This window comes from Procambarus clarkii, chromosome 84 (genome assembly GCF_040958095.1).
Source record: "Procambarus clarkii isolate CNS0578487 chromosome 84, FALCON_Pclarkii_2.0, whole genome shotgun sequence".
In the NCBI taxonomy this organism is placed as follows: domain Eukaryota; kingdom Metazoa; phylum Arthropoda; class Malacostraca; order Decapoda; family Cambaridae; genus Procambarus; species Procambarus clarkii.
Genome location: NC_091233.1, coordinates 21,920,597 through 21,943,703, shown reverse-complemented (window position 1 = coordinate 21,943,703; position 23,107 = coordinate 21,920,597). Strand labels below are relative to the sequence as shown.

At 40.0% G+C, this 23,107-nt stretch overlaps 1 protein-coding gene across 2 annotated transcripts in view; it reads left to right on the top strand.

Moving 5' to 3' along the window:
• The first annotated feature begins 921 nt into the window (after positions 1 to 921).
• The window catches only part of dsd (attractin-like protein dsd), a 54,583-nt gene continuing 32,397 nt past the window's right edge, over positions 922 to 23,107 (top strand). The window contains exons 1-10 of one of the 2 annotated variants that reach the window (XM_069316614.1): positions 922 to 1,659; positions 4,480 to 4,680; positions 5,534 to 5,662; positions 9,712 to 9,905; positions 11,164 to 11,367; positions 13,267 to 13,346; positions 14,752 to 15,214; positions 17,849 to 18,029; positions 20,748 to 21,059; positions 21,264 to 21,332. In XM_069316614.1, coding sequence (XP_069172715.1) covers positions 1,373 to 1,659; positions 4,480 to 4,680; positions 5,534 to 5,662; positions 9,712 to 9,905; positions 11,164 to 11,367; positions 13,267 to 13,346; positions 14,752 to 15,214; positions 17,849 to 18,029; positions 20,748 to 21,059; positions 21,264 to 21,332 — 2,120 coding nt within the window. In that variant the 5' untranslated portion in view covers positions 922 to 1,372. The remainder of the gene's footprint in view (positions 1,660 to 4,479; positions 4,681 to 5,533; positions 5,663 to 9,711; positions 9,906 to 11,163; positions 11,368 to 13,266; positions 13,347 to 14,751; positions 15,215 to 17,848; positions 18,030 to 20,747; positions 21,060 to 21,263; positions 21,333 to 23,107) is intronic. The other variant, XM_069316613.1, reaches the window with a different exon arrangement.

Sequence of the window (23,107 nt, the reverse complement as noted above, 5' to 3'; positions counted from 1 at the left end):
CTTTTATATAGAATGGGGTAGCAGCACATTGCTGTGTATACCTAAGCTTGTTAATAAAAAAAAGTGCCAAGCGACTAGTCTTGTGTATAGAAATTAATCGCTCCTCTTGGATCATCAGTTTTCATGTTTTTTTCTGAATTATCTTCTCTATTATTTTCTATACCAGAGGGCCACCATGTAAAAAATGTCTATAGTGTCCTCGATTGGGAATTGCCAAATATAAATTGATTAGCTGAAAATTTATAATATTATATATATATATATATATATATATATATATATATATATATATATATATAAATATATAATTTATATATTATATAAGTGTTCATGAACCTGCAGGGTTCATTGTTTGTATCTTTGAGATATATCTCAAAGTCTTGTACTTCAGATATCTTGTACTTCAGAAGTACAGTAACATTAGTACAGTACAATACAGTTAGCTTCATAGTTCTTAATTTGTTCATTTTGATTCGTAGATGTTATTTTATATAATCTTTGTGACACTTAAACACTGTATCGGTACATAGTCCTTGATGAACATATTAAACTAACTTTTTCTTACAGCCACTAAGACAGTGACAATAATAACAAAATATGTAAATTATAATTAATAATTAATTATAATTAGAAAATAAACGATCTATGACCTCAGATTACAAAGAATTTAATATTTAAAGAATAGTTTAATCATTTTAATTTAATCATTTAATCATCAGGGGGGCACGAAAAATAGTTAATGAAAGCCTGTACAGGCAAAACAAATGTTAAGAATTGGCTTATTATGTAGATTATTATTAGGTGTTAACTTATTAGGTGATTAACATCATGTTAATGTTAACTTTTAAGGTTCAATTTCTTTCTTTATTGTGCACCCCATACCCATCCCGTGGGCGGTGGTGTAAAGGGTTACAGAGGCACATAATCGGTTCAGGGACTGAACCCTCTAGTTCGTTTAGCTAAGCAAATAACAATTTTTGACGCTAGTTACAAAATTATTAATGTTATATATACATGTACATAGATGGAAAAGATCAAGGCAACTGGGCGTGGGGGGAAGACATTAGACAAGCAGCTGGCTTCCTGTCCTCGTCGAAGGGCACTAGTGTTAGCGGTAAAGTGAGGAAAAAGTGAGGAAAAAGTGAGGAAAAGTGAGGTAAAGTGAGATAATGTGAGAGTAACGGGACTGGAGAGAACACCCAAACTCAGAGAAACACAGAGAACTGGCCGAAACGCTTTGCCTTACAGTGGCTTTAGGCATTGTATGTACCAGCTCTACTAATAAATCTATCAATTTGTTGTAAAACCTCTTGTATGTATGTAATTTACCCAAATAAACATTTATTTATTTATTTATTACCCGCATCTTCCCATGCTCTGGAGGCAATGTTTTGTCTGTGACGTCACCAGTTGCGGAAATGGAAGGTCCAAGATGGCCGCGGATCTCCAGAAATTCCTCTTCAAATCCAAGTTTTTGAGGAAATGGGAGCGTGGTTGGGTGTTAGTGATAGTGGTAGTGGTGTTAGGTTACGCGGTGGTGATGACAGAGGGACAGGAGTGCAGCTCAGGGTGCGAGCATGGCAGGTGTGTGGACAGCAAGTGTGTATGTGACCCAGGCTGGAAGGGTCCGCTATGTCACTGGTGTGAAGGAAGGGTCAGGTCAGTACACTTAAGTCTTTACCACTTTGTCTCAAATTGATCACTTAACTCACTATTTCTCAGGCACTTTTGTGTTTTGTCTTGCTATTGAGGTTGTTTGTTCCCTGTTAAGTGGTCACTATGTATGTCAGGAGGGTGGCAATGCTGGGTACACTTATGTATATTATATGTGTTGTATATGTATGTTTTGGGGGGAGGGGGGAGGAAGAGGGGTTTAATATTAGTGTTGAGCAACGTATACGACACAGTCGCTGCAGCTGAGAGGTCGACCAGAGTACGAACACCTTGTTCGTACTCACTAACCAATAGGTTACTGCCAGTGGACAGGTTTGCAGTTCTTTTACCATGTCGTGACAGTCGAATAAGGCGTATTTGGGATCCTCTCGGATGTAGGTTCGAACTCTCATCACGGCCCTTGTGGATTTGTTCATTTGATGCATCACGCTATTGTGATTTCTGTGTGTAGTGTAGAGTATTTTCAATGTTTGTAAACAGTATAGGTAGGACTTGGTTACCTGTGCTCAGATGATTACAGTTAACCAGACATCTGTGCAGAAGAAATCTATGGGCCTGGTGCTTGTGCCAATTTACAGAACTAGACCAAAAATATGTCAGGAACTCTTTGAATATGCTCCTGTAACATATTAAAACACAAGAGGTATCTAATTTGAAACTAAGAATATATATTATAACATTAGGTTTTCAGTAGTTCTATGCATATGTGGTCCTTAACCCATTGGCTGTGATGAGCGTTAACAGTTAATGATAAAATATATGCTATAGAATGACACATGGGCAGATACGGTACTTGAAAAGGTGCCATATGAATAATAAATTGTATGTGTAGGGTTATTATATGAATTCTATATAGGGATATATGTTAACCCACCCCATACACACACACACACTGCTCATTCTTCATATGGCTTATTCCGTAAATGTACAGTACAGTACAGTATATGAAATTATATACGTTTAGATTTGTAAACAACTTTTGTTCAAGAGTAATGCCTGGTTTGTGAATAGGGTGAATCCACCACAGCTTGGACCAACCAGGCTGTGGTGGATATGTAGGCCTGCAAACAGCATCAGATTGGACCAAGCTCTCACAAGTTAAGCTTAGCCTCGGGCCAGGCTTGGGGAGTAGAAGAACTCTCAGAACCCCATCAAGCAGGTATCCAGCAGGGTTGTAGATGTGAAATTGGTGGATTTTTTCGAGTGAAGGTTAGATGTGTACTGTACAAGATTGAGTTTCATCGGTATAAATAGAAGGTTCCTCGCATTGCCCGATAGGCCTTCTGCAGTTTCCCTTATTCTTGTCTTTATGTTGCCTGTAACTACTCGTGCCCTTCTTAGCATATAGGTGACAGGGTGTTATTGTTTGGGAGCCATATGTGCAATATCCTGTGCATAGTCTTTTCACCTAAAGGTTTATGTGCTATGGTAGAGTTCCTATACTGCAAGGAGGAGGTTGTTAACATAATTTTACTTGCCATTTCTAAGTTATTCTGCTGTATTTTTCTGGCAATTGTTCTTGTTGCCTCCGGAACTCTTCTGCAGATGGTGTTCAGGTTTATTTTGGGTGATATTTCATTTTGTGTCGAAATCAGTTTTGTGTACTTAAATTAATATATTTTTCTTTGTTCTTTGCTAATTGGATCATGATGTCTTCCCCCCATTAAGTTTAGAGTCTGGGTTTACCATTGTCTAGTGTATCCCAGATCACAGGGGAAGTTCTGGATAACTAGCGAAATGCTTTGGATTCATGGAGAGAAATGCCTCAGCTCCAGTGGTGTGCCTGGCTTGCTCACAGCTAATTCTATGTAACTTGGTGCATGCCCCACTCCTTTTTGTTCTCTCCTTTTTGGCTCCTCTCTGCCTCTGTTCCTTCTAAACTTCCTTATTGGTTATTCATAGGTTTTGAGTTTACCTGGGCCGGCTTGCTTACTGCCTTCATTTGCTTTTTGGGGGCTTTTTTGTCAAGTTCATGAATGTTTTGGACTGTCTTCCTTTTGTTTATTTTGGCCATAGTACAGTATACTGTATTTGGTCAGCTTCTCAATCTGGCTCTGGGCTAGTGTTTTTTCTCTCCTAAAATGGTTTTGTTTTTTTGTTGGCATCTGCGCCTGTCACATGTAAACTTCGTCAATCTTCCAGGTGTGGGCTGTTTAGTAAAAGGAAATGTTGGTTTCTGTCTTCAGGGCTGTGCTTTTTACCTGGTTGGGATTTGAAGATGGGACGTGCCTTGTTGTTCGTCACTTTCCCAAGAGGATTACTCCTACATTTGCGTTTTTGGCAGGCTCTGTTAGTGTTGGTGTCAATTCCTTGCTTCTCTTTTCTAAATGTGGGTTATCTACTTATCCTCCTTGATGTTTTCCTGGGGGAATTTTGCAAATGTTTTTCATTCTGTGCTTTGGCATGCATCTTTCTCTTCTGCTCACTCCTTGCTATTGGTGCCTGGCTGTGTTCTTGCTGGAGTCTTGGTATTTTTTTTTATTTTTTTATTTTATGTCAGTTTGACTTGGCCTCCTATCCTCATTTGCTTGGTGCCTCTGAGGAAATATGAGGTAATTGTAAAGGACTTTGTTTCCAGTAGGCAGTGTCTTTTGAATGTTGTACCTGATGTCTAATTGCTGTCTTAATAGTCTGAGCATGAACTTGGAAAGCAACTGAGGCCCAGACCCGAAAATGTTTCATTACTCTGGCCACTATTTTTAATACAAATGTTACATCCACATTACAGTATATTTGTGAAATTTCAGATGTCTTTTGTTATATAATATCCTTACAAGATGTTTCTAACAGCTTTCTTCTCCACAGATTATGGTCCAATTCTAGTGTGATAACGGATGGGTCAGGGAACTATTCCACGGATACACAATGTACGTGGTTGATTGATGCGGGCCGGCCCAATACCTCCATCCGTCTTCATTTTGACCATTTTGCCACGGAATGTTCGTGGGACCATTTATATGTCTTTGATGGTGACAGTATTTATGACCCTCTCCTAGCTGTTTTCAGGTTAGTGTTTGTTCCATGCCCGAGTGTGTATCATGTTTGGACTGCGTCATGCAACTCGGAGAATACTAAGCAAGATGCTCAGTGTGTTATATTTGCTGCACAACTCGATCTTTCCTGTAAATGGAACCTTCTCGCATAAATATATCTGCTGGCCTTCTTGATACTGTATTTGTATAATTATATTTTTTATTTGAATTTGATTACCAAGTTCTTACATGCAGTGTTTATAAGCCTTTAGTTAAATAATTTGAATGGTTTTGTGTGACAGCCATGACTTAGGTGATGTATAAAGCACTGCTTTAGTAGACAATTGTGGTGCAAAGGTTTACACAAAGATATAGAGGGAGGGAGACTGGATGACATTAGATCACAAGAAGTATGTAAATATCATTCCTTTTGGCACTGTTTATGGCATCGTAGTTATTTGCTTTAATGTTTACTTCCTTCATCTTGGTTTAAAATACAATAGGAATCATGAACAGGAATGATGATAAAGGGTGCACGTTTCAAAGGAATACTACACGGCAGTGGAATGTACTGGTACACAGTAGTGGTACTGTTTATACACCAGGCATCTTACAGGTGCCAGGTGTAGCAAGTCTGTAATGTTTTGGTCAATGTGTAAGCTGACCAAAAAAAAAAAAAAAAAAAAAAAAAAAAAAAAAATGTTTCTCTTCCACTATTTCGTACTCATTCAGCTCTTAAGCTCCTGCATATGTGTATGTATAAGTGTGTACAAATAAAAGTAGGTTTTGAAGTGAGTTAGGATTTTTTTCATTAAATCAGACTATATTTTAATCTAGTGAAACATTAGTCATGTTTTCAATATACTGAATCTTTTAATTGGTGACAGTGGCATGGTGGTCCAAGATGATTACCGTGTGCCACACATACCAGAAGTGGTAGCCAGATCAGGCTACGCACTCCTCTACTTTTACTCTGACGCAGCATACAACCTTACAGGATTCTCAATATCTTATAGGTAAGTTAATGGGGGTTTAATTTTATACCTTTAGTTTGATACGGCAAAATGTTTTTATTTTGATACTGCATAAGAAAAGAAGTAACCAGATTTATGTTGTATTATGTAGTTGATTATGAAATAAGCTTGACATATTGAATTTATTGATTAATATTAATAAAATTGTACATGTAACATATTTTTAAATTGCATTGCTGTAGCTAATTGTTATGCATTTATTATTCACAATAGACTGGTTTTGATCTAGCAGTCTAAAAGGTTGAGACTTGGGTTTAATGTAAGAGCCTATGGTGGACAGATTTGGATTTTTATCTAGAAACTTGTCTGGTTGAGATTTGGGCTTGATCTTGGAGTGGAGGATTGATTCAGGTGGAATACTACCTTTCCATGGTGATGAGGATTTGTGCTATGATGATCCAGGGTAGTTCAAGTTCAAGTATGTTTGAGACAAGAAAGAAATACATCTCAAAGGGATAGGGTAGCTTAGGCTATTTCTACCCCCCGAACCAGGGTAGTTGAGTGTGGCTTGTAAAACTACCTTTTCTGGATAGGAAACAGGCAAGACAGGCTTAAGGAGTCGCCGTCTAGGGTTCTGGTGCTCAGCTGGTTGGCCATGGTCAATTTCCTGGGTTGGCCATGGTCAATTTCCTGGGTTGGCCATGGTCAATTTCCTGGGTTGGCCATGGTCAATTTCCTGGGTTGGCCCATGGTCAATTTCCTGGGTTGGCCCATGGTCAATTTCCTGGGTTGGCCCATGGTCAATTTTCTGGGTTGGCCATGGTCAATTTTCTGGGTTGTCCATGGTCAATTTCCTGGGTTGTCCATGGTCAATTTCCTGGGTTGGCCATGGAAATTCATCATAGATATGAGTCTAGGATTTCTCAGTATTTCAGCAATTGGTGAACAAATTTGTTGTAGACATTTTGCATTTTAAACCTAAAGTAAACATGATCGCAACTTAAGAAACTGAGAGATGAGTAATGAATTCTTTGAGTCGGCAGTAGTGGACCCTCACTTTCAGAGAGATTAGGAACTGCTACAATAGGGCTAGTTTTAGTTTTCTTGTTAAGAAGTCAAGCCAAGATAGGAGAAATCTGACACAGAGGCCTGGTCGAGGACCAGGCAGTGGGGACGTTGAGCCCTGAAAACATTGCAAGGGGGCAAGGTGAATATTATTTTCATATGAAATTGTTACTGCTGCAGAGTGATTATTAATCAATTTAGGGTCCGGACAGCTTTATCAGGATGTAGTTTGTTGTTCTGTAGGGAAAGGATAAGGCTGGTTCCTGCAGAGGCATTGAATCAGCCGAGTTATGTCTAGGCTATGTGGGCGTGCAAGACACAAAACATATAACCTCGCTGATAGACATTTACAAGGGAAGCCTGGCCTCGGGGGCTGCAAGAGCTGGAAAAACTAGTGAAATTGGTCACAGATAAACCACAGGTAGGGATTTTGTTGTTGTTGCTATCTTCAGTGCAGAACACAGTTTGTGTACAAGTTTGTTGGAGGGAAGGGGAAAGGAGAAGCGAAAGGGTGGGCGCATGATGAAAGTGAAGTAGTTGTCAACTGCTTCTTAGGAGAAGTAAGAGTGCATGCAGCATCACTTAGAAGTGATGCTGCATGCATTCTTAAGTGAGCAAGTAGAAGGGAAGATGCAGTAAATGATGAGGATGGGGTAAGTACAGTATTGGTGGAAGACAGGTGTAAGAGGAAAAATACAAATGCTTAGGTATAAAAAAATCGAGGTGAAGTACAGATATGTAAAAAAAAAAGAGAATGTAGGTACACAGAGACAGACAGACAGGTACACAGAGACAGACAGACAGGTACACAGAGACAGACAGACAGGTACACAGAGACAGACAGACAGGTACACAGAGACAGACAGACAGGTACACAGAGACAGACAGACAGGTACACAGAGACAGACAGACAGGTACACAGAGACAGACAGACAGGTACACAGAGACAGACAGACAGGTACACAGAGACAGACAGACAGGTACACAGAGACAGACAGACAGGTACACAGAGACAGACAGACAGGTACACAGAGACAGACAGACAGGTACACAGAGACAGACAGACAGGTACACAGAGACAGACAGACAGGTACACAGAGACAGACAGACAGGTACACAGAGACAGACAGACAGGTACACAGAGACAGACAGACAGGTACACAGAGACAGACAGACAGGTACACAGAGACAGACAGACAGGTACACAGAGACAGACAGACAGGTACACAGAGACAGACAGACAGGTACACAGAGACAGACAGACAGGTACACAGAGACAGACAGACAGGTACACAGAGACAGACAGACAGGTACACAGAGACAGACAGACAGGTACACAGAGACAGACAGACAGGTACACAGAGACAGACAGACAGGTACACAGAGACAGACAGACAGGTACACAGAGACAGACAGACAGGTACACAGAGAGAGACAGACAGGTACACAGAGACAGACAGACAGGTACACAGAGACAGACAGACAGGTACACAGAGACAGACAGACAGGTACACAGAGACAGACAGACAGACGTACACAGAGACAGACAGACAGACGTACACAGAGACAGACAGACAGACGTACACAGAGACAGACAGACAGACGTACACAGAGACAGACAGACAGACGTACACAGAGACAGACAGACAGACGTACACAGAGACAGACAGACAGACGTACACAGAGACAGACAGACAGACGTACACAGAGACAGACAGACAGGGGTACACAGAGACAGACAGACAGGGGTACACAGAGACAGACAGACAGGGGTACACAGAGACAGACAGACAGACGTACACAGAGACAGACAGACAGACGTACACAGAGACAGACAGACAGACGGGTACACAGAGACAGACAGACGGGTACACAGAGACAGACAGACGGGTACACAGAGACAGACAGACGGGTACACAGAGACAGACAGACGGGTACACAGAGACAGACAGACGGGTACACAGAGACAGACAGACGGGTACACAGAGACAGACAGACGGGTACACAGAGACAGACAGACGGGTACACAGAGACAGACAGACGGGTACACAGAGACAGACAGACGGGTACACAGAGACAGACAGACGGGTACACAGAGACAGACAGACGGGTACACAGAGACAGACAGACGGGTACACAGAGACAGACAGACGGGTACACAGAGACAGACAGACGGGTACACAGAGACAGACAGACGGGTACACAGAGACAGACAGACGGGTACACAGAGACAGACAGACGGGTACACAGAGACAGACAGACGGGTACACAGAGACAGACAGACGGGTACACAGAGACAGACAGACGGGTACACAGAGACAGACAGACGGGTACACAGAGACAGACAGACGGGTACACAGAGACAGACAGACGGGTACACAGAGACAGACAGACGGGTACACAGAGACAGACAGACGGGTACACAGAGACAGACAGACGGGTACACAGAGACAGACAGACGGGTACACAGAGACAGACAGACGGGTACACAGAGACAGACAGACGGGTACACAGAGACAGACAGACGGGTACACAGAGACAGACAGACGGGTACACAGAGACAGACAGACGGGTACACAGAGACAGACAGACGGGTACACAGAGACAGACAGACGGGTACACAGAGACAGACAGACGGGTACACAGAGACAGACAGACGGGTACACAGAGACAGACAGACGGGTACACAGAGACAGACAGACAGGTACACAGAGAAAGACAGACAGGTACACAGAGAAAGACAGATAGGTACACAGAGAAAGACAGATAGGTACACAGAGAAAGACAGGTACATGAGGAGAAAGACAGATAGGTACACAGAGAAAGACAGGCACACAGAGAAAGACAGATAGGTACATGAGGAGAAAGGCAAACTGTAGGTACACAAAGAGAAAGATGTTTGGGTATACAAAAAGACAGATGCGTAGGTACATAAAAAGAAAGACAAATGTGCAAGTACACAAGACAGACTGACTCAGGTGCAGGTAACTTAAGGAAGAACAATAAAAGTGTATCTTGGTCATCAGAGTGGATGGATGCCCCAGTACTGTGGCTGGGGACGAATGTTCGGGCCGAGGTGCGTGCTTGGAGGGGTTCTGCACGTGTGATGCCGGCTGGGGTGGTCCCGCTTGCTCGGTCCCGGTGTGTCCCGAGGGCTGTTCAGGCAATGGTCTGTGTAACCCCGAAGAACACCGCTGCCAATGCCATCCTGGCTACACAGGTTTGTCTCTGCATTTTGAATTGTCCATTTATTTCTTTTCAAATATAATTCTTTTGTATTTGTGTGTATTGTGTGCATTTTAATTTATGCAATAGTGTGGCAAGAGTTATTACTTCAGAACTCTAGAATCTAAAAATTTATAAGAATTTAAAAAACTTTTTAATTAAAAAGAAAAAATACAGCATAAAAGTCTTAGTTATTAAGCATCATTTGCCTCTATACATATCCCTTCTGTTTATCGCCCCTTCATGAAAGCATTCACATCATTCTTTAGTCTGATTACTGGGTTCTTTACTGTCAATTTCTTCCATATATGTCTGTGTAATAGTTTGGGCCCATCTTTTCATTTTGTTAATGTGTCATTTTCATTCAAATTCTATTATGACTAGTGCACCCATATCTGGCTCTCCTCAGATTCTTCCTGTTCATCTCGGTACTGTACTTGATTCCAAATCCTTTTTTATACATTTTCGTTCCCATACTTGGCCTCCTGAACTGCATATTTACTCGGGGGCTGCTTCTACTCTTCACATTGACTTCCTGAACGGGATTACTGTAATACTTGTGACTTCAACACATTTTTGTATTATGTATCCCTTCATCTCATTTGCTGTCCCTCTAGATTATTTTTCCACTGGACATCCTACAGGAAGGTTCATGTTCTTTCATAATTGATATTTGTTTTAATCTTGATTCCTTTTCGGCCCATTTGTCATCCTGTTTCCATCCTTTGTTAGTTATATCAGTGAACACTATTAAGTAGGTCACCGAGTCTCAGTTGCTCTATTTTATATTTATATCTGCCTTACTTAGTGTGAAAATATTATGTATTGTTTCTGGTTCATCCTCTTCTCTTCCTGCCATTGGCATTACTATGTGATATTTCTAGAAGTACCTACCTAGTATCCACTACTTTTGGTGTCTGCATTTCATCCTTACTGTTGGAAATCCTTCAACTTTCCCTGTGGTTGAAGTTACCAAGTATTAGAGGTGTTGCCCCCCCCCTTGCTTCGGTTGTTACTGCCACTGCCCACTCTGTTGCCCTTCAAGCTGATTGTTTCATTGTATTCCTTCCTTGTGCCTCCTGCTATGGGCTTTCTGGTTGTATATGACGAGACTGTTTTCCAATTTCAGTGTGTGTGTACGCGAGAGGAAGTTTGAGGGTATGTGCGTGATAGATGTGTTCATTTGTGTGCATGCTTATACTGTATACTAATTAGGTTTGAAAAAGAGTTGTTTATCTGCCCCTCATTCAAAGGTGCAGACTGCAGCCAGGTGATCGAAGAGGGATGGTGGGAGGTGTTGGGACATGACATCACCAGCCACGTGACCACTCCTGACCCCGTTGCTGCGTTGTTAGAGAGGTCGTCACATGCTACTGTTCTTATTGACAGTGCAATATGGGTTATTGGAGGCTACTCGTTTACTGAGCGGCCATTTCTTCTGAGGTATAATATCACAGGTAAGTGTTTTCATTCTAATCGGTCATCTTTATTAGCAAAATGTTTAACCTAATAATTTTAATGTCAAGTATATAAAAGGTCTTCATCCCTCTAGAAAAATAGTTAACTTGTATTTGCCGGAGTGAAAAAAAGTTGTTCGTCTTTAGTTGTAGATGCAGTTTTTGCAGCAATTGATTTGCTGCAGAATGTTTGTCTTGAGGTTACTTGAATTTCTGGGTAGTACTTTTAGTTGTCCATAATAGTAAATGGGTTGCACAATCTTGGAGAACAGGAAATGGGCTAGATAAATTTGGCAGCCTACCAGGTTAGGTGTTTGGAAGAGTTATATCTGGAAGAGGGTGGGAATTGATAGTGTATGATGGTGTAGGAAGAAACTGTATAAATTGTTTGAAGTATATATATGTTAGATATTTTGTACAAAGATGGAGGTTTAGGAATAATAGCACATTATTATAAATTTAGTGGTGGCAAAATGCGTGGATTTTGATGTTGTTTACATGTAATGAAAGTAACGTAAGGTCTGAAACTTCATATTGGGGAAGAGGAGCATGCTGTACACAAATTTTATAATGCAAGTAAAGATGTGTGAAAATAAATTTAAGATTAACTGAAAGTTTAAGAACACATTCTATATTTCAGTATGTATGCAATGTTAATACTATGCAATATGGGCGTGTGCAATGACAGTATGCATAAGAGACTTCTCACCAATTGAAAAAATGAACAGAGATACACAAAGCTAGTGCTAAGAAAGTGGGTGAGACATTTTGGTGAAGAGGGGGGTGAAGGTGACCTTAGCACACTCCCATTTTGTTATAAACATTGACTCTCTTTTATTGCAGTACAGCTGAGGTTGAATTTTTTTTGTCATTTAGAATGGCAAGGTGAAATTTGTAAGGATATATAGATGATGTCTAGATAACTTACATTCTAAAATTTTCATAATATCCTGTGATGGGTGTTCAAGTTATTGTAGGTAAATATCAGCCATCTTAAATTTTCTTGTATGATTCATTAGATAGTATTAGAAGGCAAGGAAACTGACTTAATGACTGAATGAAACATTATATGTTGTTAGGGGAGAAGAGTTGGATTCTGTCAAAAACGTTTTTGATAGCATACAACCTGACAGCTGAGTGGACAGCGCTTGGGATTTGTAGTCCTGAGGTTCCAAGTTCGATCCCCGGTGGAGGCGGAAACAAATGGGCAGAGTTTCTTTCACCCTGATGCCCTCTGTTCATTTAGCAGTAAATAGGTACCTGGGAGTTAGACATATGCTATGGGCTGCTTCCTGAGGATGTATGGCAAAAGGAGGCCTGGTCGAGGACTGGGCCATGGGGATGCTAAGCCCCGAAATCATCTCGAGATAACCTCAAGAAGATATGTGCACCCCAATTAAAAAAATCTTTGTAATTGCTCTACTTAGTGGAATGCAGGAAATCAATTTTGTTAGGCTGCTAATGTAGAAAAGTAACTAAATCAAACGTGTTCTCAAATAAAATATGCAGAAATTGCTGGCACTTAAAGTTTTGTCAATAGAGGGTGGCTCCAAAAACATTGTTCATGCAAGAGTAGATACTGTACAGTAAACACTCCATGATGGTTTGGGTATGGAAAGGTGTACTTTTGCAGGGCTGCTTAGTGTCCTTTCTGTCTGGTATGCCTTCAGCTGGAGAGCCCACGTAGCACAGTGTCAGATATGTACGTATATAACCAAAAACGGGTTGAAGGTAAGACAGGTGCTAATGGCTTTGTAACGATAGCACTCTGATCTTACCTGGAAGGGAAGTGGAATATGAAGCTGTGAGGAACATTATCCCAGATTCTTTTAAATATCTTACCACAAGCTGTTTAAGTTGGCAAGTACATTTAATTGCTATGTTCATTTTTTGTTCCAGATGATGAATGGATGCCTATAGTTAGTACAAGCATAAGGAAGCCAGGACCCAGATATGGTCACACTGCCGTTGTTTACAATGTGAGTGCAGAGAATTTGGGTTGCCTTATGCAGGCGATGAGTCACAATAACGTGGCTAAAGTATGTTGACCAGACCACACACTAGAAGGTGAAGGGACGACGACGTTTCGGTCCGTCCTGGACCATTCTCAAGTCGATTGTGAGAATGGTCCAGGACGGACCGAAACGTCGTCGTCCCTTCACCTTCTAGTGTGTGGTCTGGTCAACTTGGGTTGCCTTATACTGTGTTAATCAGTATGGTGTGTTTTAAGTTTTTATTATTAATTGTTAAATTGTTAAATGTCCACTTCTCTATTTATTAGCGTGGAGAATGATGTTTGCACTTAGTAGTTCAGTTTTTGGAGCTTGTGATGAACGACTGTACAGTCCTGTAATACTATGTATATATCTGAAGGTGGACATAGCTGTAGTTTGTTTATAAAGGTTTTCTATTCCCAAAGGCCAGCCTGGGAATAGAACAAGCTCATGGCTTGTTTGGCAATAATTTGACCAGTTAGGCTGTTTCTTGCAGTAGCCCTCTGTGAGTGAAGTCCACATTTAGATTTAGAACTTTGTGATATAAAGCATCATTGCACCATGAAAATGGAAAATGGGGCAGTGATAACAATTTTTTTGTAATGTCTGTACGAAATAAACTGTGCAAGTTGAAATTTTAAGAAAAGCATAGATTACCAATACAATTTACTCATTGGTCTTGATTTATTATGGAAGCTTAAAAGATGTGAATAGAAGTGCTCATCTCTTACGCTAGTGCTCAAACTGCAGTACTCTCTCTCTCTCACCCTGATGGACCATTGTCTAACATGGCAGTGTCACAGCGCCCTTTCTCACACAGGTTATTGTTTCTGGGATGGGTCCCCAGTGCCTCCCTGTAGTATATACACTGGTATCAAAGCAGTAACACCATTGCACATTAGCATTTGTGAGCATCTCATGACCTACGTGGACCAGGACAGCCTCCATACACACGAGTGGAACAATGCCAAAAGGCCAAAACTGGGTCACAAAAACTTTCACTTATTAATTTGCAACAAAATTTTTCAAACAAAATTCTCAGTGATGCCAAATACCCAAAATGTCACCTTGACTGAATTTTGCTTGCATTATTTACCTGTTGGATTATTTACCTGTGTAGCTGTAGGTTTTATACCATCTTCTACATCGGAAGAGGTCCCCATTGGACCAAAGATCATTTGGGGCAAACTCTGGGTTATGCATGAACTTATTTAAGAAGGTGTATTAGTTCTTATTATTGTCAATAGGTGTATTTATAATTATATTTATGTACATTACTGTATTATTACTTTCTAAGGTACTTTCATTAGTTGTTATATCTTTCCTAAACTAATAATCTGACACTTGCGTAACTCATTCTAATGATTATGACGTCTTATATTTTGTCTAGGGTTCTATATATGTGTATGGAGGAATGAAGGACGATGGGAGTATAACACGAGAATTGTGGCGTTTGGACACTGAATCGCGCAAGTGGTCTTTATTGCCTTCCGAACGAGGAGCCAAAATTGGCGGACGTAGCAGGACAGGAAGAAGAGGTAGACTTAATAGACGTGAGAGAAATAGACGTACCAATCGCAGTGGGAAGAGTAGAGAGGACAAAGAGGTCAATATTACTAATCGTAAAGATTTGGAAGAGGAGGAACACGCTGAAGATCAGAGTATTGAAGATGAAGAACCCATAAATAAGAGCGAGATTGGAGGGTGTGCATCTGCTGGCCCGTGTGCACCAGTTCCTTGTGTCGGTCATGCAGCTGTGGTGGTGCAAAAAGCAAAGAAACAAGTCATGCTTGTTATTTTTGGACATTCGTCCAAATACGGCTATTTGAATACTATCCAGGAGTATGATTTTGGTAAGTAATTTAAAATTCATAAATTTTTTAGTGGCATCAACATTGTATTTTTGAAAGTTAGGTAAATTAACCCTTAAAGTGCACATCACGTCATATCACGTGCTGGACGTTGTTCCAGTAAACTGCGCATCACGTCATATGATGTGTTGGAGTACTACGCAAGATTTAAACAGCCCGCGGATACACGGGGTTCACCACACCTTCATCAGGGCTCTTGTAAACAGACGCCATTTTAAAAAAAAATCGTGGGCCAAACTCCCGGGTGTTATTGGCCCTCAGTATTGAGTGAGCAACCAAGCCTGATGCACGCAGCATGAGCTAACAGCACTGCTGTTCAGCTTGTGACTACAGCATCGTCTAAAAATGCCAAATTATACTTGTTCATGCTATTATGTAGCGATGATATTATTACAGAAGACCCCTGACTATGATAAAACTGACCAGGGTTCTGATAATAGCAGGATTGTGGTGACATTTAGCGCTATGCGCCATGGAAGGAGGTGTAATGCTGTGGGAGGGAGGGTGGTGGCGATGTCTTTTGACTGTGTGTGGCCACCTTTTATTGACTGCACTCACCATACCAGCTTAGTGGTTCGCTATGGTAAACACAAATGTAGATACTTATATATAACGTGCGTATAGAGGGTATAAACAGTAAGAGAAGGTTTGGAGCCGCCATTTTGGTGAGGGCGGTGGCGTCGTCTGCACGACGCCACCGTACAGACGACGGTGTTGTTTACTGGTTACCACGATGGTCTTTGGGCACCATACCAGTTTATTTGTACAAGTATGATGAATAAAACAGGTAGATATTTATATATAATGTGTGTATATAGCGTAATAACACCACACAGTATTGTTGGAGGAGAAATATTAGTGTGTCTGGCCTTGAGGGCGGCCGCCGATCAGCTGACTGTGAGTAGCCACATCTCTGTGCCTTTACTCACCATACAAGCTTAGATGTAGTTATGGTGAACAAAACATGTAGATACTTATATATAACGTCTGTATATAATGAATTATAGCAAAAACATTATTGTGGGAGGAGAATGAGGGTGAGTCAGATGACTGGAGGGAGGGCGGGAGTGGCTGGCTGGTACACGGCGGTCACTCCTCATTACTTTTTGACTCATAATAGCTACTTAGTGGTTCGTTATAGTGAACAAAACATGCAAATACTTATATATAACCTGTGCTTATAGTGTAATAACCGACAAAGTATTTGTTCACTGATTGATGAACATAATTGAATCAACAATATGCACACCATATTTTTGAGTACACCAACGATTCACTCATTTTATTATATAAATATATCAAACTACACACTATTGAATAATATTACAGCAAAAAAAGTATGAAAAATCAATCAGAGACATTGAAATAATTCGGTAATTATCTCTTTGTGGCAACTCTGGCCTGACAGCTTGCGAGCAACAGACCGCCTGGGACGCACGCTGAGTCAGCGCCTATAATTTGCCAGACTTCCCCGCCCTATAGCGGGCAATATATGCCACTTACGATTTTTGTATTATTTTTCCCGTGATCAGTGAACACAAATTAACAGGTTAGAAAGAAAAAATAATTTTTTTTTTTCAAAATGACATGCGCCTGTGGGGATGACAGGATATTAAACCCCGAGCATGTTAAGGGTTAACGTATGAAAAGTATATACTGTGTAGAGAAAAGTATTAATGTGGATATCCAATTTAGAACTTTAAGGTAAGTGGCAAAGGAAAATAAAAAAAGTAGTGGCATAGTGGTACAATAAGGGCTAAAGAGGTGGGAGGGGCTCCATGTCATATGTATACCCTTTGACTGCAACAGTTGTTAAAGATCACCTAGCAGAAAATAATCAGAGTACTGTGATAGTCAGATTGATTCCAGGTGTCTGGGAACTTTTTTTCCCAATCGTGTAATGCTTGACTAGGTTCTCCGGCTATCAAAACTTGTAACTGGTGGTAAATGCTGCTATCTGTTGGCAACATAATTAGATTCATCCCAAATGTTAGCATCCTGAACTGATACGAATGCTTCCATCAAACCTCCCACTATTTTGTTGACCAGACCACACACTAGAAGTTGAAGGGACGACGACGTTTCGGTCCGTCCTGGACCATTCTCAAGTCGATTGTCTCCCACTATTTTTTTTCTTCATATAATGAATGTATGATAAGTTTTATACACAGTAAAATGAAATGATGCAAATGAAATGACTGAATCAGATCTAATTAGATATGATTATGATGCTTACAAATGCAAAGATTGAAGGACAGTAGAGGAATTAGGTAATGCAGGATAATGCTATGAGAAAAGCTGAGGAATATGTAAAGGCAATTTTTCAGGAGGCTGTAGAGACAAGTGTTATAAGCCATCTCAGAGAGAGTCACGTGTAAATGTTACAACGAGATGTTCACTTTGTAAATGTCAATATTAACGGATTAAATACTCATAAAGTTAAGGTAATGTGTCAAAACATTCCACTATACTGTATACAGTATTTACCATAATTACTGCATATACATTATTATTCAGTATTTGATATATTGTAGTTCATTTTTGAGTGTTTAATTAAGCAGTGAGGATTCCGATATTAACACCAAAACTTTCCTCGACTGCAAATTCACTTTGCAGAACAAGGCAGCTGGGTGACTGTGGAAACACGAGGTGCTGTGGTGAAGGGTGTGTATGGACACACTGCACTCTGGGATCCTGTGACCGCTCTTGTCTATGTTCACGGGGGTCTCCTTTCTATCGTATCGACCAGTCATGTTGTCCCGTACCTAATGACTTATGATCCCATGAAACAAAAGTGGTAAGTTTTTAAATGAATTCTAGTCAATGTTTAGAAATTGTACCAAATTCTGCGTGATGTTTATGCTGTTTCTCTAGCATCTATTTCTTAAAATATATGACATTCTGTATATTTTAGTGTAATGGATTTACAAATCCCTTCAATAAATTTGATTTCATTTGTCATTGACTGATGTTGAGTGAAATAAAATTGAATCAAGACTTGTATTGGTTGAATGCTTTATAGATACCTGTATTGACCTTTATCCATATTTATTTGTGGGTATAATAGCTACTGCTGTTGTTCCAATTGTAACACATAAAATGACTTATGAACAAATCCACAAGGGCCGTGACGAGGATTCGCAGGTTCGAATCCTTGTCACGGCCCTTGTGGATTTGTTCATTTGATGCATCACGCAATTGTGATTTCTGTGTGTAAAATGATTTACCTTCCTTTGTTTTTCTTTATCTTGCTATATTTCTTGTATTTGTTTTAATACCTCCACTTGTCACAGGATTCTAATGCTTGATCCTTAGGAAAAATTTCATCAGCCATTTGTCTGTTATAGCATCCGAAACAAATTGTCAGTATCTCTAATGTTTTGCTTCCCTGAAAACTGCTTTCCAAAGTAGATGTGAAATAGAAGACTTTAAGGTAGGGACTTGCAAAGGTATGTAAGAGGATTTCAAAGGGGTACATGATGAGTTGGCAAAAATGTATTAAAAACGAAAGAGAGAGCAACAGTTAGATGGAGTCTCCAGGTTGGTTCACATCCTGATTCTGTTCTATTCATGATTTGTACAGGTTGCTGGTCTGGTAATTTGTGAGCAGGTACTTGGTGAGAAAGTTTGAGACCCCCCTTGGGAGTTTTATCTCGGCACTATCTTCTAGCCTTTATGCCTTCATGAGACTGTTCTTGTAAGGAATCCTTCACCCCTTTTCTAGGATCTTAACTGCCCTGTCCATCATTCTAACAACTATTACTTCGATTTCAAACTTGTGTTCAGTATTATTTCCCTTTTTTGTTATGATGACCAAAAGCCCAGCACCTACAATTGGTTCACAGTGTTATCAAAATTACATAACCACAAATAACTTGTGCTGTCCCGCCTTGAGTTCTGGTCAATAATCATTTCCCCTTTTAGAGCAGGAGAGAAAGCTGAAATAGAGGAAATACAGAGAACATATACAGCACACACACACACACACAATAAAGCACCTAAATTACTGGGACTGTATCGAAGTTCTCGAAAGTACTCTAGAAAGGAGACATAATATATACGTTGAAAATACTGGAAGGCCAGGTCCCAAATTTGCATAGTAAAATAACTACATACTGAAGTGAACAATATGGTAGAAAATACAGAATAGAGCCAGTGAGGAATGAGATACCATGAGCACAATCAGAGAAGATGGCATGAACATCAGAGATCCATGGCTGTTCAGTATCCTTCTAGCAAGCATGAAAAATATTGCTGGAGCAAAAATGGACTTGAAGAAAAAAAAATTAGTTTTCTACAAGAAGTACCAGACTAACAGGATTGTAATAGATACGTGGGGTTAAGTGCCATTCGAAGCAATAGTCTTGTTAGACCAAGCTATCACAAGTCAAGCCTGGCCCCAAGCCCAGAACCAGAGCCCTTGGGAAGCCCAGAACCCACATTAGGAATGATATAGCTAGCCTAGGGCTTATGATAGCAAAAACGTTATGGCTTAATTGGCTACTTCTCATCCATGTCTGCTGCCAACATAAGGATCAGAGACTTCTGGAGGTCCAGTCAGGTCCTAGAGGCACTTTGCTGCCTGTCACGTGTCCAAAATCAGCAGTTCTGCCAGCTGATTTTCTGTTGTCATAGCTACAATTATTACAATTAAACGTTCTAATAATGCTGTGGGCACATAGTACAAGTTCTCTCCAAGGTGCCAGGTGGGGGTAAATGAAGGGGGAGCTACCAAGTGATGCAAAGCCAGATATAATGCAGTTAGTGTAATAAAAGTTCCCTTTTTGTTGTACATTGATAGCTTCATGTTACCATTCTTGTTTCCCAGTTGTGTGTTTGGAATTTGGTGGGGATCGGGTAGGAGGTGACCTTGTTCCCTTGACCTTCAGATGGCCCAAGTCACCAACTGGTAGTATTTGGCATAGTTGGATTAGTAGAGGGGAGTAAATAGTCCAGAGAGTTGGCGATGAGTCACAATAACGTGGCTGAAGTATGTTGACCAGACCACACACTAGAAGTTGAAGGGATGACGATGTTTCGGTCCATCCTGGACCATTCTCAAGCCGAATGGTCCATTCGACTTGAGAATGGTCCAGGATGGACCGAAACGTCGTCGTCCCTTCAACTTCTAGTGTGTGGTCTGGTCAACAGTCCAGAGAGTTATTTGGCAGTTAGTTGTTTCAAACATTTCTTGGAGGAAGATTCAGTGTTCTGTTAATTGCCATTAATATTTGGGCAGTTCATCTTGGTAGTTGGTTGATCTGTGATCCCCACAACCTCATGGAAGGGACAAACTGAGAGGAAAGATTCTTGTCCTTGGTGTGTTGAGATAGTCACCGAGGGACTGGCAGACTCGCACTGTATCCTGTGTGTGTGTGTCGGTGATGTTAACAGAGGGGGAGCAACCTGGGTACAACCTTGAATTGGGCATTTCATTATATACTTTGCTTATAATTATTGTGTCTTGAGAATTGACTTTTAATTTTAGTAGTATCTAAATGATTAAATTTTTTAGGAAACTGCGAAGTCCAGCACCAGTGCCCCGGTTCTTGCATTCTGCCGTCCTAGTTGAAGGGTTGATGCTGGTGTTTGGAGGAAACACACACAATGATTCTGCCTTTTCTTACGGTGCCAAATGCTACAGTGCCGACTTCTTGGCATATGATATAGTTTGTAATTCCTGGCACTCGTTAAGCAAGCCCCCAAACTTGTACGTAGATGTGGCACGATATGGTCATTCAGCAATATTACACGAGGGGGAAATGTACATAGTTGGGGGTTTTAATGGCAAGATGCTCGGATCAATTCTTCGTTATCATCCAGGAGTGTAAGTAAATTTTTTGTTTTATATATTTTTACTCATATAATAGTTGCATGTAGATATTTAATACCCTGTACCAGAAAATTGATTAAAATTTGTAAATTTATTTATATTACAGAAAAGAAAAAACAATATTCATATAAATAAATATAATTAAATTTAACTATTTGATATACTATATAAATTTCTTAACGTGTGCTTTCTCTACAGTTGTAAGCGACTGACTTCCAGCGACAAGTGCTTACACGCTTACCCCGGCCGCAAGTGTTTCTGGAATAGGTAAGTTGACAAAATGTGCATATATGTATGCCTTCTAGTGTCCATCACTTGTATTGGGTATGTTAATCATGGCTTTTGATGTGTTAGTGTCTCTGGGAACATCTCGGATGCTTTAGTCACTCGTATTAATGCACGAAATGTGTGATAAAAAGTGTACTTGCTGGTTTTGTTATATAAGTGAAACAAATAATATGCTTTAAGGTTAATTGATTTTGAAGTTTCTGTTGAAATGCACTCTTATAAATAATTGAAATTTATAATTATAAATTTATAAATTATAATTTATAATTTATATAATTGTCAATTTTGAAGAATCTATTTCGTTCACGTGAAACATAGATTCAAACTCGGGCCTGAAAAATATGAGACATTTGCTCTAACCACCAAGCCAGGATGCTGACATGTATAGCGGTGTTCTTGGAAAGGTTTAAAGTTTCAGTTGAGTACCGGTTTGGTACTTACGAGACCTTTTCTTATTGTGAGTATCCTGAATTTGGTACTAATAAGAGTCTAGAAAACATAAAGCTAAAAACCGAACTTAAATTTCCTAGGCCCAATGTAAGACGTGTGTATGTTCTATATTACACCACAGATGGTGTGTGTTAGGCCCCGGATGGTTAGGTTAGGTTAGGTTTTATTAGCAAAATAAATACAGAACCTTTACTGGTTTATCCAAATTCAGTAGTACCAAATTCTATTTTCTACTTCTCCATTACATCAGTATATGAATGATGGTCCATATTGTTTGTATAAGAACTATCTAAACAGGAGGATGGGTTGTGGTCGCGTGCACACATACCCATCCGTCCGCCCGCCCGTTCGTCTTGAACCAGTACTGTTCACCGTTCATCATACTATTCATCTAACATAAATGATCTATCAGAAGGAATACATAATTATATGAACATGTTTACTGATGATTGCCATGCCTTTCAAATTGACCTATATAAAATAAGTGCTTGGTGCACTATGTGGCAAATGGAATTAATGTGCGTAATTGAATAAATGTGTCAATAAAGGCCGTGTTATGGAATGTGAAATAGGAGAACGTAGACCCCACACAACCTACAAATTATGTGGAAAGGACTTAAAGAACTCTATAACAAAGAAAGAGATCTAGGAGTGGTTCTGGATAGCAGATTGTCACCAGATGAACATATGAAGAACATTGTGCAAGGAGCATATACTGTGTTTTCCAACTTCAGACTCAAAGTAAGAAAACAAAGGGTTCCTTACAAAGGTTTACAAGGTAAAGAAACAAATATTTGAGTTTTTTTTTTTTTTTTTAAGCAGTGATAGATGGAACAAATTGAGAAAGTGGTGGAGGCCAAAACTATCAATAGTTTCAAAGTATTATATGACAGAGTGCTGTGAAGACGGGACATCATGAGATTGACTGTTGATAGTTTATTGTGCACCCCATACTCATCCTGTGAGCGATAGTGCAAAAAGCATCACAGAGGGCACAAAAGGTCTTTATCAGACCTCGTCTTAAATTATTACATAAACAATTTCATCTATCCTTCACACCTTATAGTTACATGTCAGCTAGTTAGAGAATGTAGCTATTTCAAGAGCTATATATTTACAGTAAGTCATTTTACATCAATGGTAGGTCTTATTGCTAATACATAATTGTTTTAACAATGGAGATATTACAGAGTCATTGGGGAGCTGCTGTTTATTATTAGTCTTTACAATACAACACCACGAGCATAGCTCTGATCCTGTAACTACATTAAAGTAATTACACTTAATAATTATATTTATTTATT